Source organism: Drosophila ficusphila, unplaced genomic scaffold (genome assembly GCF_018152265.1).
Source record: "Drosophila ficusphila isolate 14025-0441.05 unplaced genomic scaffold, ASM1815226v1 contig_198, whole genome shotgun sequence".
NCBI classification, from domain to species: Eukaryota; Metazoa; Arthropoda; class Insecta; order Diptera; family Drosophilidae; genus Drosophila; species Drosophila ficusphila.
In genome coordinates, this window is record NW_025064092.1 from 5623940 (window position 1) to 5636480 (window position 12541).

At 45.2% G+C, this 12541-nt stretch overlaps 3 protein-coding genes across 3 annotated transcripts; 2 read left to right on the plus strand and 1 right to left on the minus strand.

The window, feature by feature from the left end:
- Nucleotides 1-1085: 1085 nt before the first annotated feature.
- LOC108088689 (protein obstructor-E) lies at nt 1086-5158 on the plus strand. The gene is made up of 5 exons (XM_017186629.2): nt 1086-1207; nt 1293-1349; nt 3442-3657; nt 3720-3914; nt 4541-5158. Exons 2-5 carry the CDS (start codon nt 1298-1300, stop codon nt 4768-4770), a joined length of 693 nt encoding a protein of 230 aa, XP_017042118.1. The 5' UTR covers nt 1086-1207; nt 1293-1297; the 3' UTR covers nt 4771-5158.
- Nucleotides 5159-5591: 433 nt separating this feature from the next.
- LOC108088724 lies at nt 5592-8307 on the minus strand. Its single transcript, XM_017186671.2, has 2 exons — nt 8245-8307; nt 5592-8181 (listed from the first exon to the last, which is right to left on the minus strand). The coding sequence occupies exon 2, from the start codon at nt 8176-8178 to the stop codon at nt 6061-6063; it is 2118 nt and encodes a 705-aa protein (XP_017042160.1). The 5' UTR covers nt 8179-8181; nt 8245-8307; the 3' UTR covers nt 5592-6060.
- Nucleotides 8308-8377: 70 nt separating this feature from the next.
- On the plus strand, nt 8378-12450 carry LOC108088718 (run domain Beclin-1-interacting and cysteine-rich domain-containing protein). Its single transcript, XM_017186661.2, has 4 exons — nt 8378-8748; nt 9466-11366; nt 11433-11586; nt 11647-12450. The coding sequence occupies exons 1-4, from the start codon at nt 8509-8511 to the stop codon at nt 11839-11841; spliced, it is 2490 nt and encodes an 829-aa protein (XP_017042150.1). The 5' UTR covers nt 8378-8508; the 3' UTR covers nt 11842-12450.
- The last annotated feature ends 91 nt before the right edge of the window (nt 12451-12541 follow it).

Below are 12541 nucleotides of genomic sequence, written 5' to 3' on the forward strand. Positions count from 1 at the left end.
TGTGTAGCTATTGCACGCAGTATATATGTCGGAACGAGCCGGATCGGGCGACTATATCGGATAGCTCCCATACGAGAGAATGAAATTAAAAATTCTTACTCCGTTGTTTTTGATCAGATCGACTTGATTCCTTCCAGATGGCGTTTTCTAACTGATATTGAATTGCGGATTAAATTTTATCAAAATCGGATAACTCTAATATATAGCTGCCATAGGAGAGATCAAAAAATATATATATAAATAATGGAAAAAAATTATAATGTCGTTGTTTTTCATGCCACGAGTATGATTTTTGGAACATAAAGTTTTTTAAATACTCTTAAGTTGAGAAAAAAATTTCATAAAAATCGGACAACTATATCATATAGCTGCCATGGGAAAGATCGAAAAATCTATATAGAAATAACAGAAATATAATTATAACCTCGTTGTTTTTCATCAGGCAATAATGATTTTTGGAATATAGAGTTTTCTAATGAGTCTTGAGTTACAAATTAAATTTCATTAAAATCAGACGACTATATCATATAGCTGTCATATGAACAATATGGAAAATTAATAGAAAAATCGTCATAGCTTCGATGCTCTTTAGCTTTTATGTATTTTGTTCGACATATTTAGTAACTGCAAGGGTATATAAGCTTCGGCTTGCCGAAGCTAGCTTCCTTTCTTGTTTAAATTAATAATTTGTCGGGGAAAATGGCTTAATGGGCAGCACTGGGCAATCCAAATCCCGTTTTGCATTCACACCAACCACGCGCCAAATTGCAACAACAAATTGGTGCTTGTGACAACACAGCCAGCCCATCCACGCCCCCAAAAAATATCAAAGGCAAAGAGGAAAAAACAACAACAAAAACAAACACACAAAGTCGAAAACCAAATTTTAAGTTTTGCAAAACTTTTGGTATCGTTTGTGAAGTTATTTGTTTTTTTTTTTTTTTTTTCGATTTCGGTTTCGGATCGGTTCGGTTTGGTTTGGCCAAGTCGGTTTTCGACCACGTTTCTTCTGTTTTTTGCCGTCCGAAGTCAGCGCTGCGCAGTCGCAGCTCGGCCTCTTCTTCTTCTTCTTCTTGGAGCGCGGTATAAATCTTTTCAGTTGAGTTTGGAACGCGTAACCGTTAAAACGTACCGACCTCTTGGAGCGGAAGTTTCAACGTATTTTTTTTCCTCGATTTTTTGCGCCTGATTTGAATATTTTTTTGCGGTGCGTGTGTGTGCCTATTCATTTTGCATTACCGTTATCATAATACATTTGTAAATAATTGTTGAATATATATATTTGAATACAGAAAATATGCAGCGTTTCCAAGTGTGCAGTGTCCTGATCCTGGCATGGATTGCCTGTGGTAAGTGATCCAAGTATTATCTATACCGTTATTGTTATTATTTTAGGGCCTTGGCGCAACAATAAGCATTTACCCGCTTACAAAATTAGCGCAACCTTTCGATTACTTTGCGTGTGTGTGCCTCGAAAATGGAAGCTTTTACTTTCAAAAATTCCACTGCAATCGCGTGGAGTGACCAAATGCGATATATAGTGATATATAGTTGTGTACAAACACAGCCCCTTCAAATCCGGCGACCGTTAGCTCTTTTGTTCTCACCTCGAAAATCGAGTTAAATCGAATTTAATTACTGGTTTTCTCAGACGAAGGCTAACGGATTAGCAGCCCGCCCTGCTCCACTTAACCCGATCTGCAGATACTATATAGTATATACAGCTCTGCTCGGCTATATACTGCTTTAGCTGATTTGACATGCAGATCATGTGCTCGGATCACTTTTGCTTTTGTTTCAACCACTGACTCACTTGGGTTGCTCGGCGATCTTGGTGCTGGGCGCCATATATCAGACACACACTATATATACACATATATCTGCTTATTTGATTCGATCCGATCCGGCAAGTTAATGAACTAAATAAAACAAATGCCAAACCCAGAGCCAAAGTAGAAGTTGGGCCCGTCAAACCAGTTGACAATTAAGTACGAAAGCGTTCACATTATACGATCTAGTTCTGGGTTATAACCAAGGCAACCAGTTTCAACCAACGGAAAAGGTTGATAGATCAAATCGCCTCAGATAGGATCGCATTATATGCCACACGCTACCTATCGCCAGTTACTTACGTCACAAGAACGATCCTAAATCGAAATCTTGTTTGAAGAGATGGCGATAATGATAAGATACTAATGACCTTTAAGAGTTTTTTCTGGCATATTTTCGAAATATCAAATTTAACCAAGTCATAATATTAGAACCTATACAATCTATAATATGGAGAGATAAGATCTATTAAAATGTAACTATTTTGTATTCAATTAGCGCAGGTGTTCTAGTCATGTTTACATTATTTCAATATATATAGATATTTAAGATATTATAAAAGCTCAAAATAGATTTTTGGATTATTTGGATGGTTTTTATTATACTGTAAAATATACCATATTTTAAAGGATCGTTAACATTTTTATCTAAAACTAATTGAAATCTTGTTTTCTTAAAACAAATTACCGGAAATCTTTAGTTTTGAATATATAGTATGCATATGCGTCTGCAGTCGTTGTTTAATTTTCGGCTGTGGGCTTCGAGAAAATAGTAGGCAGACCATTAACCATTAACCATTAACCATCGACCAACCGAACAATCAACCTGTTGCCCGATCTCGATGGCATCGGCATCGGCATCGGCATCTCGGAATTACATCACACTCTTTCCAAAGCCGCTAGACGCGAAGATGCGCGAAAGTGTCGTGTTTTCTGTGGCGTCACTTGCACTTGCATCAAAACTTCAAAACTTCGACTCTTCGAGACTCCGAAACCAGTTGGGCAGGTGGAAAGCAGGGGCTGCGGGTGAAAGGGGGGGCTGCCAGGCAAATAGACAGGAAGGAAGTGGACGCCACTGCGATTCGGGTTTGACAATGCTGGGAATATCTGTTAACACTCCACAAAAACAAAAAAACAAATGTAATATATACACTTTATTGTTCCGATTACTGAATCCATAAATATGCAAAGCAATTCTAAAATAGCTTGAGACAATTCAAATTATTAGGTAATTTAGAGAGAAATGTCAATTAAACAAGAAAAAGTTATCTTAATTTGAGCCTTATATTATAAATGATCAATATTCATAACTGTAAGCTTTTGTTATATAACTCTTATTTCCTATTCAAAATCAATAAAAAAAAAACTTGTTTAATAGGTATAATTGTTATTTATTGATTTTCAAATTTATTCTATTTTCCCTGTTTGTGTTAATATATATTTATATTATTATAATTATAATTCCATTTCTTAGCAAATGAAAATGCCTTCTTTCATAACTATATTTATAATTATAATAGCATTGTTTTGGAAAGAAAAACAATCCTATTAAGTTCTTAGACTAGATATGACTTTTAATCAATTTTCGATTTATTAAATCCCTTATTTTCAGGACATGCTCTGGCCGTGGGATCCCCGGAGTGCCCGGAGAAGTACGGAGTGCAGGCGTACGCCCACACGGAGAACTGCGACCAGTTCTTCCTCTGCACCAACGGAACCCTCACCCTGGAGACCTGTGAGAACGGACTCCTGTTCGATGGAAAGGGGGCCGTGCACAACCACTGCAACTACAACTGGGCGGTGGACTGCAAGGGTCGCCAGTGGGATCGTGAGTGGAGCTGCTTGCTCTGTTTCTACTCTTTGCTAAGAGGGATCCCTCTCTACCCATAGCCACTCCCATTTCCACGCCGGCCTGCGAGTACCAGTTCGGTCTGTATGCCGTCTCCAAGGACTGCTCCACCACGTACATCAAGTGCGTCCACGGGGAGCCCCACGAGCAGGATTGCGATGCCGGTCTGGCCTACGACGAGAGGATCCACGGATGCAACTGGCCCGATCAGCTGCTGGACCACTGCAATCCCGAGGGTGAGTTCCCAGCTTTAGAGGATTTATCTCCAGAGGATTAAATACACCCCAAAAAAAGGTTTAAACTAAAGTAAACGGTTGTAGATCAACATCTATAAATCCATAAATCTATAGAAATGGTTTTTGACCATTGAAAAACCATTTTAAAATTATGAAAATATTGATTAAATAATTATCATATTCCTTAAATCCTTGTTCTGCTTTTCAAACTATACTTTAGGGAATCATTTTATGAGGATTTCAAAACCGCAAAATAACTTTTAATCTATTGAAGATGAGAACTTTTATGAACTTTCAAATTTTTAAGGATATTTTCAGTTTTAAATCCGCTAATAAATATCTTTGTACTTTAAAATATATATTTTTTTGAAGATGAGTACTTTTATGTTTTATGGATGGGTACTTTTATGTTCCTACTAGTTTTATAAGGATATTTACAGTTTTGAATTCTCTATATTAAATATGTAATTTTAGATATTTATTTTTGAAGATGAGAACTTTTATGTTATTACAAATTTCATTACAGTTTTTAATTCTGTATTATATATTTTTTTTATATTTTTTTCTTACTAGTTTTATAAGGAATCCTCTATTAAATATATATTTTTTTATCCGTTTTCCCACAGCTGTTGTCGGCTTCAAGTGCCCCACCAAGGTGGACCCGAACTCGGTGGCCGCCCGCTTCTGGCCCTTCCCCCGGTTCCCCGTCTCCGGCGACTGCCACCGGCTGATCACCTGCGTGGAGGGACATCCCCGGCTGATTAGCTGCGGCGAGGACAAGGTCTTCGATGAGCACACGCTGACCTGCGAGGATCCGGAGTACGCCAGCGGAAGCTGCGCCAACTACGGCAAATAGGGAAGCCCGACCGCCCTGTACATACATGCCCGCTAGCACCATACAGTGGGGACTCGATTGTGTGAACGCTCGAATTAAAAACACATTTCTCTGCTGCACACTTTGAGTTGTTGTTTAAAATCCGTCTCTTTCCTCTGCAGTGATCATCCGTTGTTTTTTCTTGTTCGCCAATGCGAGTTTGCACTGTATGTGTGCAAGGATCGAAGCTCCCTCAAAATACTCCTCCTTTCTCTATCTGAATCTTGCCTGCACTGTAAAAAAAAAACTTAACCTTCTTGCTTGTTAACCATCTCTCCGTCTTTTCGTTTCTCTTTCTGTATTATTAACTTGTTTGTTGTTTGGTCTCTTTTGTATATGAATCGCAATAAAGTTAATTTTATTTATTGTACATATCAAGGTGCAAAGTATTTATTCGAACATTATAATTGGAAATTGGAAATGAAAGCTCTTTAAAAAACGAACCGAAAAAAGGATACAGTTTGCTGGGCAATAAAAATACAAATTCTTTGAGGTATGCCACTTCAAAATCGATTTAAATTAAATCTGTTATGGCATTAAAAGTCATTTTTCTAAAATTCAAATTTTTGTAAGTTTTAAAAATAATGACAAAAAAATCGATAATAAAATAATTAAATATTTGTGAAACAAATTCAACAAGTTACACCAATCATAAATCGGATAAAAATTGGGAATGTTATACCTTTATAAGTTCTGGAATCTGGAAATGTTTCCGAAAATCGGACTTTAATCAAAAAAGTTATAAGACAACTTAGAGAAAAAAACACAGTACCCGCCAAAAAGACATATGAACAAAGCTGAGGTTATTTTAATAAACTTATTAAATGTACTTTATTGAAGTATACCAATTTGTCTTGCGCAAGTCTTAAAATATTACCTTGTTGATCTACAAAACCCTTAAATCAAAGCAAATACGATTGGAAGGAATAATATTATATGTATGCGATGGTGTTCCAAATGCCAAGCAGCTAAAAAAGCATGAGAAAAAATAAATGCATAGTTGGCTACAGCTCATCGAATAATAAACTCGTAAAAAATCTATTTACTAATGGAAACGCTCCATTGCCGAACTCTGAAAATACAATGTTTTGATGATGAAATGTCTCGATGTATTATGCCAATTTAGAAAATGTCATTCGATGTAAAAAAAAAAAAAACAATGCAAATCAGTTCCCAGCTTATAAAAAAATATAAATGGGAAGGAATTCGGCGTACAGATCAATCAATTTCCCCTATCACATCGAAAGTACAAGCTAAATTATTGCTGCGCATTTAGTCGACCAGGTGGCGACCGTGATCCTGGAGCGTGGAGAAGATGATGGCGTAGATGAGGCCGTCGCGAACGGACTCCGTGGGATTGCCGACATTGAACATGAACTTAACGCGATGACAGTTGGCGTCCGGCACGCACGAGTACATGGGATACCATCCGGTCTTGTTGAACACCACGTAGATCTTGTATATCTGACTCCGGTAGATGTACACGGGCCGATCGAACGTAATGTCCAGCAGCGAATCGTAGCGCACGCGCGCCGTGCAATGGGTGTACGTGATCCGTGAGCCGTGCATGTCCTGGATGTGCGCGTACAGCACCTCCGTGTAGCGTCCCGTGAATCCCGCGGAGGTCATCAACTCCCCGCAGAGGACGCGCGTCGGCACCTGAACGCCCAGAATCCAGATGTTGCTGTCCACCTGAAAGGTAACGCCCGCATCCGTGACACTGGTGTTGTGGATGTCGAACTGGCGCGTCAGCGATCGCATGCAGTAGGCGCGCACCATGTCGTTGTGCGAGTTGCCAGCCGCCGAGCCGCCCGGAGCTCCACCGGCCACCGGTGCACCAGCTGCAGCTGGCGCCGAGCCGACACGTTCGCCGGCCTCCTCCTCGTTCGCTGGCGCCGGCACAGCTGGTCCGATCTCATAGCCCTCGCCAAAACAACGCAGAGTGGCTGGAGCGGCGGCATCCGGCGGTGGGACGCCCAGCTCCTCGCCCGCGAAGCTAAATTGTGCGTTCATCGGTCCGAAGCGGGGGACATTGCCCATCATGAGGCCACCATTGCTGCCGGGAGGACCGCCGCTGCGAATCGATGGACCCGGTCCGGTGAAGCACACTCCGCCCGCCGGAGCAACCACGTTGCGATACGAGGAGGACAGATCACGCTGCGGGTGACGATGGCCGGATTCGTAGAAGTTGCGCGTGCTGCGCGACGTGCAGAAGCCCTCCGGCATGTGGCAGTCGTTCAGCGAGGGACTCGAGATCTTGATCAGAATGGAGAGCGCCTCGTGCTGCTGCAGCAGCTTGGAACGCGCCGGACCCTCGGCGAACTGCTGCGGCGTCATGGTGAGGAAACGGATCTTCTTCACCGCCTGCCGCAGCATGGCACCATCGAGTATGGTGCGCTGGGCGTCCATAATATTGATCATATTCGCGGCAGCGGCGGCATCCGCCGAGGCATCGCTGTCGATGATCACCAAGTCGTCGGAGGCCGATGCGGAGGCCACGTCCAAAGGCGGCGAAACAGCAGTCGGTGGAACAGCAGCAGCAGCAGCAGCGGCAGCTGCATTGGCCGCTCCCGAAGTGGAAGCCATGTCGGCGTCTGTCTCGAAACCGTCGCCCTCGTCATCCTGTTGCATATGCTGAACCATGGCCGCCACATCGGGCTCCATTTTGATCTCCTCGACCAGCACAAGACCGCCGGCGTTGTCGGGTGAGTCCTTGGCCAGGACCTGGCCGCCACCGTTGCCGTCTTCCTGCCCGGATTCATTGAGGATTCCCCGCTCGCTGGCGAACTTCAGCAGGCAGTTGAACAGATCCAGCTCGGAGTCGATGTTCAGGCAATTCTGGTCGAGAATGGCCATCAGTGTGGAGACCTCGATGTCCAGGAAGCTGGGATCGGACAGCACCTCGCGCGTATTGGACGCAATCAGGTCCATGCTGCTCTGCATGAGACGCGGCTCGTCGAAGAGCTTGGCGAACTCGTACGCCCGACACGCGTTCTTCGGACTGAGATCCGACCAGAGGAAGTGCGTGCAGCGGGTGACCACGTGCGGCAGCATGTACTTCTTGGCCACGTAGCACAGCTCGCAGGCCTTGTCGAAGGATCCGATGGTGATGCGGTCCGTGTAGATGTACTCCAGCATCGCCTCGAAGGCCTCCGGCTGCACGTCCGGTATGACGATGGGGTCCGTCTTGTCCGGCAGGTTGCCGTAGAACATCCGCTCGAACACGGGCGATGCCATCGCCAGGAGCAGCTTGTGGCCGGCGATGAGCCGCTGGTTTGGCGAGGATCCTGATCCCACCAGAAAATGGCAGTCGGCCCACTTCTCCGAGTGCAGCAGATACTGACCGCGGTCCTTCAGCTCGGTTAGGCTGTTCTGCCAATCGAGATCCATTGCCTGCGCGCGGAATTGAAGAGTGTTTACAAGGGATAATATAGGAAAATGTATATATTTTGCTACCTGTTTTGTGCGAAAACTCTTCCTGATCAGTGTGGCCAGGTTGTGAAATGGCTTTTTGGTGCAAGCAAGACGTTTTTCTGATACAACCGATAGTATCGAATACAAATCAAGCCGACTAGTTTCCCCAGCCACGGTCACACCGACAGGAATCGCAAAAAAAAACCCATTAAAAACAATCAAAACAAGCGAAGAATCTTATATTTAAATCGCACCGCGAACATGCCACCGTACCGCCCTCCGCCCCTTTGACAGTGACTGCAGCAAATGGCCACGCCCCCGCCTACTTTTGCAGTAGACGTCGCAGAGGGCGCTGTGGACGCAGCAGCAAGCGACGCAGTTGAGCATCCGCAGCAGCTTAAGCAGCGCCAACAACAACAACAGTTGGCGAGGAATTCCCTGCTCGCAGAATTGCGAAGATCCACGAATTTCTGGTTCCGGGCCAAGTCGACAGATGGAGTCCAGTTCTTGGCCCAAAGTTGCACCCGGATTCTGCAACATGGACTGGTAAGCGATGAGATAATACAAAAAACCCCAGAATATTCAACGGTATGTAGGGTATTTCGATTTTGGGGGACATTTGATTATAGGTTGATATATCCTCTGCTCGAATAAATAATTTATTTTCTTTGTAGAATTTGTTATAAAATAAAAAATTAATATGAAACTGTCGCATTTAATTATCAAGTTACTCGGCTTTGTGGAATAAATATTCCACACAAGTACCCAGCAATATTATTCCTTATGTCTGAGCACGTATTTATGTATGCCATATAAAGACAAAAGTTATGTTGATAAAAGCCAAACGAGTCACAACGGAGTTTCCCAAGAATCACACTCTTTGCAATACAAAGCCATAAAAAGTCACCACATCTCAATTTGCATACCCTGTACTTTAATAATAAATTGATTTCTGGAGAACTTCTGGTCAAACAAAACAGATTTTTTATCTCAATTTTCATACCTAGTACAATATTTCTGTTTCTGTATTTCTAAAGATATAAACAATAAGAAACCAACCTTATATATTTAATAGTTTTCTGCGACTTATTTATTATTATTCTATTTTCCCATACATACCCTACAAATATAGTTTCTCTTAATAAAATAAATAAATACGTTTAAGAGGGTAGCAGCTATTCAACGCCCTCGCGTCGTAGACTTCTTCCATTGTTTTGCAATCGAATTGTATTTATGCAACGCATCACTCTCCGTTTTTATCAGTTGCAGCCCGTGGAACTTCAGCGATTGGCGGACGACTTTGAGTTTCTGCTGGCGAGTGCGGGAAACCAGCAGCCGCCGTCCAAGCCTTATCCGCCTTATCGCCCGGAATCCGCGCGAGGCAGCACCCCAAAGGTCGCCGGAGTTGAGGAGTTCCTCGGCGAGTGGACGACCCGCTGCCTGCGCGCCCGCTGCCTGTCGCAGTGCCTGCAAACGCTCGTCTCCGATCCGGAGCTGATGGAGCTCTACTATCCCAGCGAGGAGGCCTTCCTGCGGCGGTCCAGTGAGGCCACCGCCTTGTTCGTTTGCCTCACCGCCGTACAGCTCAACCAGAGCGGGCTGCTCGGCCAACTGGAGGTCAGGCATCAGCTGCGCCACCGACGCACCTGCTCGCAGCCCAACTTCAGCATCTCGCCCAAGCTGCAGGCGGTGCCGGAGGAGCGACTGCAGAAGCGCAGCTTCATCCGGCGATTGAAGAGCCTGCCGAATCTCGGCCAGGAGGACGAGGAGCTGGAGGAGCGCACCTCATCGCGGCGGCGCTGTCAAACGTTCAGCAGCTCGAGGAGCCGCCGGCCGACGAGGCAGGACTACCTGGATGCCCCGTCCACCAGCTCGTGCTCCTCCAGCGACAGTCCCAGACGCATTCAGCTGATCAACTGTGATGACATCAAGATCTGGACGGACCAGACGCCCCCTGAGATGCCGCAGGAGATGCACCAGGAGGGGAAGAGGCAGGAGACGCCGAAGACCAACGCCGCCACATCGGTGGGCAGCTATCTGGGCAGCTTCTTTGGCTCGCCGCCGCTGTACACCAGTTGGTTCCAGCGGGGAGTGGGCGAGGATCTGAACGCCTCCGGCGATGGCGGCATGCTGGACACCTTTCTGCCCGTAAATGGACGCAAGCTGAAGAAGCAGCAAACGCTTTTCGAGGGCGTCAGCATGCTGGACGAGGCAGCCACCTCCTCGGCCTGCGTTTCCTCCGCTCCGTGGGATATCCAGGGATCCGGCGGAGGTGGCGGAAGCACCACATCCACCACGGCCTCCAGTTCGGTGAGCATGACGCCGGGCAGCGACAAGATGGACCAGCAATCCCTCGCCTCGTTCCTGCAAATGTCGCGGCAAACGCACAACAATACGCAACTGGAGAAGGAGAATGCCCACTTCAGGATCTCGGAGGCCTGCATCACGGCCATCGAGCATGTCAAGTGGAGCAGACGCTTGGCGAAGCCACCGAGTGGAGCAGCCAGCACGAATCCCTCGGAACCGAACCTGATGCCCTACGTGGAGCAGATTCCCGGCGGCGTGCAGAACCACAGTGCGGAAGCGGTGGGTCTCCAGCTGATTTCTCGCTTCAGCGAGCAGCAATTGCCGCGATTGGGTCACCTCAAGTGGCTGGTGTCCGAGCAGGAGGCACCGCAGCAACTGCTGCCGATGCCGAAACCGAAGCACGAGGATCACGAGGCGGCCAGCCTGACCAGGGGCACCGCCAGCTGGGCACCGCCGCGCCAGCAGATCATATTCACCGAACATCCCGCAGAGAATCGCACCAAGGTGCTGCTCAAGCAAAACAATCGATGTGCCGGCTGTGGAATGCGAGTGGCGAAGCATTTGCAGCAGCACTTTCGCTATTGCAGTTATTTGGGAAAGTATCTGTGCACCGGGTGCCATCGCAACCAGATATCCGCCATTCCCGCCAAGATCCTGCGCTCCTGGGACTTTCGCTGCTATCCGGTTTGCTCCTTTGCCTACCGCCTCATCGAGCAGATGTACGCCTTTCCGCTCTTCCACGTTCCCGACCTGAATGGCCAGCTGTACAGGCACAAGGAGCTGGCGCGGGCCAGGCGCAAGAGGCTGCAGCTCCAGGCGGTCAAGGGCTTCATAGCCAACTGTCGATTTGCAACGAGGCAAGGGAACAATTCAATTGATAGTATAACCAAAGCTTAATTGTATTACCTTTTGTGTTCTTTCAGAGAACAATCGTTCTTCAATGCTATTCCGGCTCACATTACCCAGGATCCGGATATGTGGTCCATGTGCGATTTCGTGGACGTTCAGAACACCAGCATGAATCGCTCCATCAAGGAGGTGATCGCTCTCAGCGAGCAGCATGTCCACAACTGTGTGGTTAGTGATGAAATAGGAGTTTATCGCTCGATTACTTATGGATTATCTTCCATTTTCCAGCTGTGTACGGGTCGTGCCTTCCTGTGTGAGCACTGCAAGGGCGGCGAGCTCATCTATCCGTGGCAGCGAAGGGTGCAAAGGTGCGATCGGTGCGGAGCCTGCTTCCATCACGGCTGCTGGAAGACCAGGAGTCGCTGTCGCAGCCACCTCGATCCGTGTCCCAGGTGCTCCCGCCTCCAAAATCGAGCCAGCTAGCATCCGATTAAAGTGGAGTTGCTGAAACAACTTGTCGAGCAAAGTGGCGGTTGGTTAATATCCGGAAAATTCAGTGAAATCTGTACATATTTGCCTTGGAAACTATGAACCCCTTATTCACTTCACTTTTTTTAGTTAGTTTTAATAGTTCTATATTTTAAATTAGGCATGTGTCTGATAAGTCTCAAATTCGACTTTAAAAATCACATTCTTAGGGCTTCAAATTTAAAATGAATAGTTTTGCAATATTTACCAGGAAAAAAACGTTACTTATTAAATTAACAATCAAACGTGAATTAAATTTCCATTGCTTATTAGACAAAACATAAAAATCAACGTTTATAGCCCAAAAAAAAAAGGTATTTAATTCATGGTTTCCAAGACAAAATAATACAGTTCGCCCTAGTGATTATATATATTTGCATATTAACTACGATTATTTATACAAATACTGTACATAACCATGTAAATTACCAAATCTGTTACGAGAATCGTTTACCTCAAGCGAATGATGGGAACCCATGTTGATTTTATACATATATAACAACTACGATACGAATATTTATTGCATACAATATGGTGTGATTAAAGATTTTATTTTCCTAACTATCTTCTATGTAGACTTATTGCATAATTTTGTAAACATTTTTGTTAGGTCCTTTTTAGAACCATATTTGAAAATCCCAAAGACGGTTATAAG

Excerpts from the sequence above, each read along its gene's own strand:
- LOC108088689 (XM_017186629.2), top strand. The coding sequence starts at position 1,298 with ATGCAGCGTTTCCAAGTGTGCAGTGTCCTGATCCTGGCATGGATTGCC. Across the intron at positions 1,350-3,441 it reads CCTGGCATGGATTGCCTGTG|GACATGCTCTGGCCGTGGGA; the intron begins GTAAGTGATCCA and ends CCTTATTTTCAG. Across the intron at positions 3,915-4,540 it reads GGACCACTGCAATCCCGAGG|CTGTTGTCGGCTTCAAGTGC; the intron begins GTGAGTTCCCAG and ends GTTTTCCCACAG.
- LOC108088724 (XM_017186671.2), bottom strand. The coding sequence starts at position 8,178 with ATGGATCTCGATTGGCAGAACAGCCTAACCGAGCTGAAGGACCGCGGT.
- LOC108088718 (XM_017186661.2), top strand. The coding sequence starts at position 8,509 with ATGGCCACGCCCCCGCCTACTTTTGCAGTAGACGTCGCAGAGGGCGCT. Across the intron at positions 8,749-9,465 it reads GGATTCTGCAACATGGACTG|TTGCAGCCCGTGGAACTTCA; the intron begins GTAAGCGATGAG and ends CGTTTTTATCAG. Across the intron at positions 11,587-11,646 it reads AGCATGTCCACAACTGTGTG|CTGTGTACGGGTCGTGCCTT; the intron begins GTTAGTGATGAA and ends TCCATTTTCCAG.